Below are 812 nucleotides of genomic sequence, written 5' to 3'. Positions count from 1 at the left end.
TATTTCCTAAATGTTGCAGCTTGTACATTAGCAACAATCACAACAAAGCTTATAATGAAAATTATCAGTGCACAAACACTCAAGCATACATATTTTACTACAAACTTAGTAGAGATCAAGGCATGAATGTACACCCTACCTGGATCTCAGGTATCTGTGGAATGCAAGATTTGGGTCTTAATGGCAAGAGGGTTGCCATTTGTGGAAAAGGATCAATATCCTTCCTTGGTTTTGCTTGACGGAGGTGCCAGAATTTCAGTTCAGCACTAGCGTATTTTGTTGAGGGTGAATGAGTAACACAGAATCTTGGTGCCCTGTTTGTTGGAAAAATAAATGTAAGATTGAACTAAACAATAAGCCTCAAAAGTGAAAAGCCTACAAAATACATAATAGCTGTGCTCACAATTAAGTCTTGCCATACTCCTTTTCTAATAACTTCTACTTCTTTCTCTACTGCCTAGCCTTGAAAAAATATTTTTCTATGATATGTCAGCTGCCTGCAATTCCATTCACTCACATAAAAAGGCAATATACATTGGGAAAAACACCATAAGTAAAATTATGTTCAAATTATTAGCTGCTTGATAAGAAAACTAAAAATAAAAAAATTCGCTGGGCATGGTGGCGGGTGCCTCTAACCCCAGCTACTCGGAAGGGTGAGGCAGGAGAATTGCTTGAACCCAGAAGGCGGAGGTTGTGGTGAGCCAAGATTGTGCCATCGCACTCCAGCCTGGGCAACAAGAGTGAAACTCCAAAAAAAGAAAGAAAGGAAGGAAGGAAGGAAGGAAGGAAGGAAGGAAGGAAGGAAGGAA

At 39.5% G+C, this 812-nt stretch overlaps 1 protein-coding gene across 3 annotated transcripts in view; it reads right to left on the bottom strand.

The window, feature by feature from the left end:
- RGS22 (regulator of G-protein signaling 22) overlaps positions 1-812 on the bottom strand; it is a 147462-nt gene that overhangs the window by 92077 nt on the left and 54573 nt on the right. For all 3 annotated transcript variants that reach the window (XM_011931708.1, XM_011931716.1, XM_011931726.1), the window contains one exon: positions 140-314. In XM_011931708.1, the coding sequence (XP_011787098.1) occupies positions 140-314 (175 nt within the window). The remainder of the gene's footprint in view (positions 1-139; positions 315-812) is intronic.

Source organism: Colobus angolensis, unplaced genomic scaffold (genome assembly GCF_000951035.1).
Source record: "Colobus angolensis palliatus isolate OR3802 unplaced genomic scaffold, Cang.pa_1.0 Scaffold121, whole genome shotgun sequence".
Classification (NCBI taxonomy): domain Eukaryota; kingdom Metazoa; phylum Chordata; class Mammalia; order Primates; family Cercopithecidae; genus Colobus; species Colobus angolensis.
Note: the sequence above shows the minus strand (reverse complement) of the source record. Positions and strands in the feature narration are given on the sequence as shown.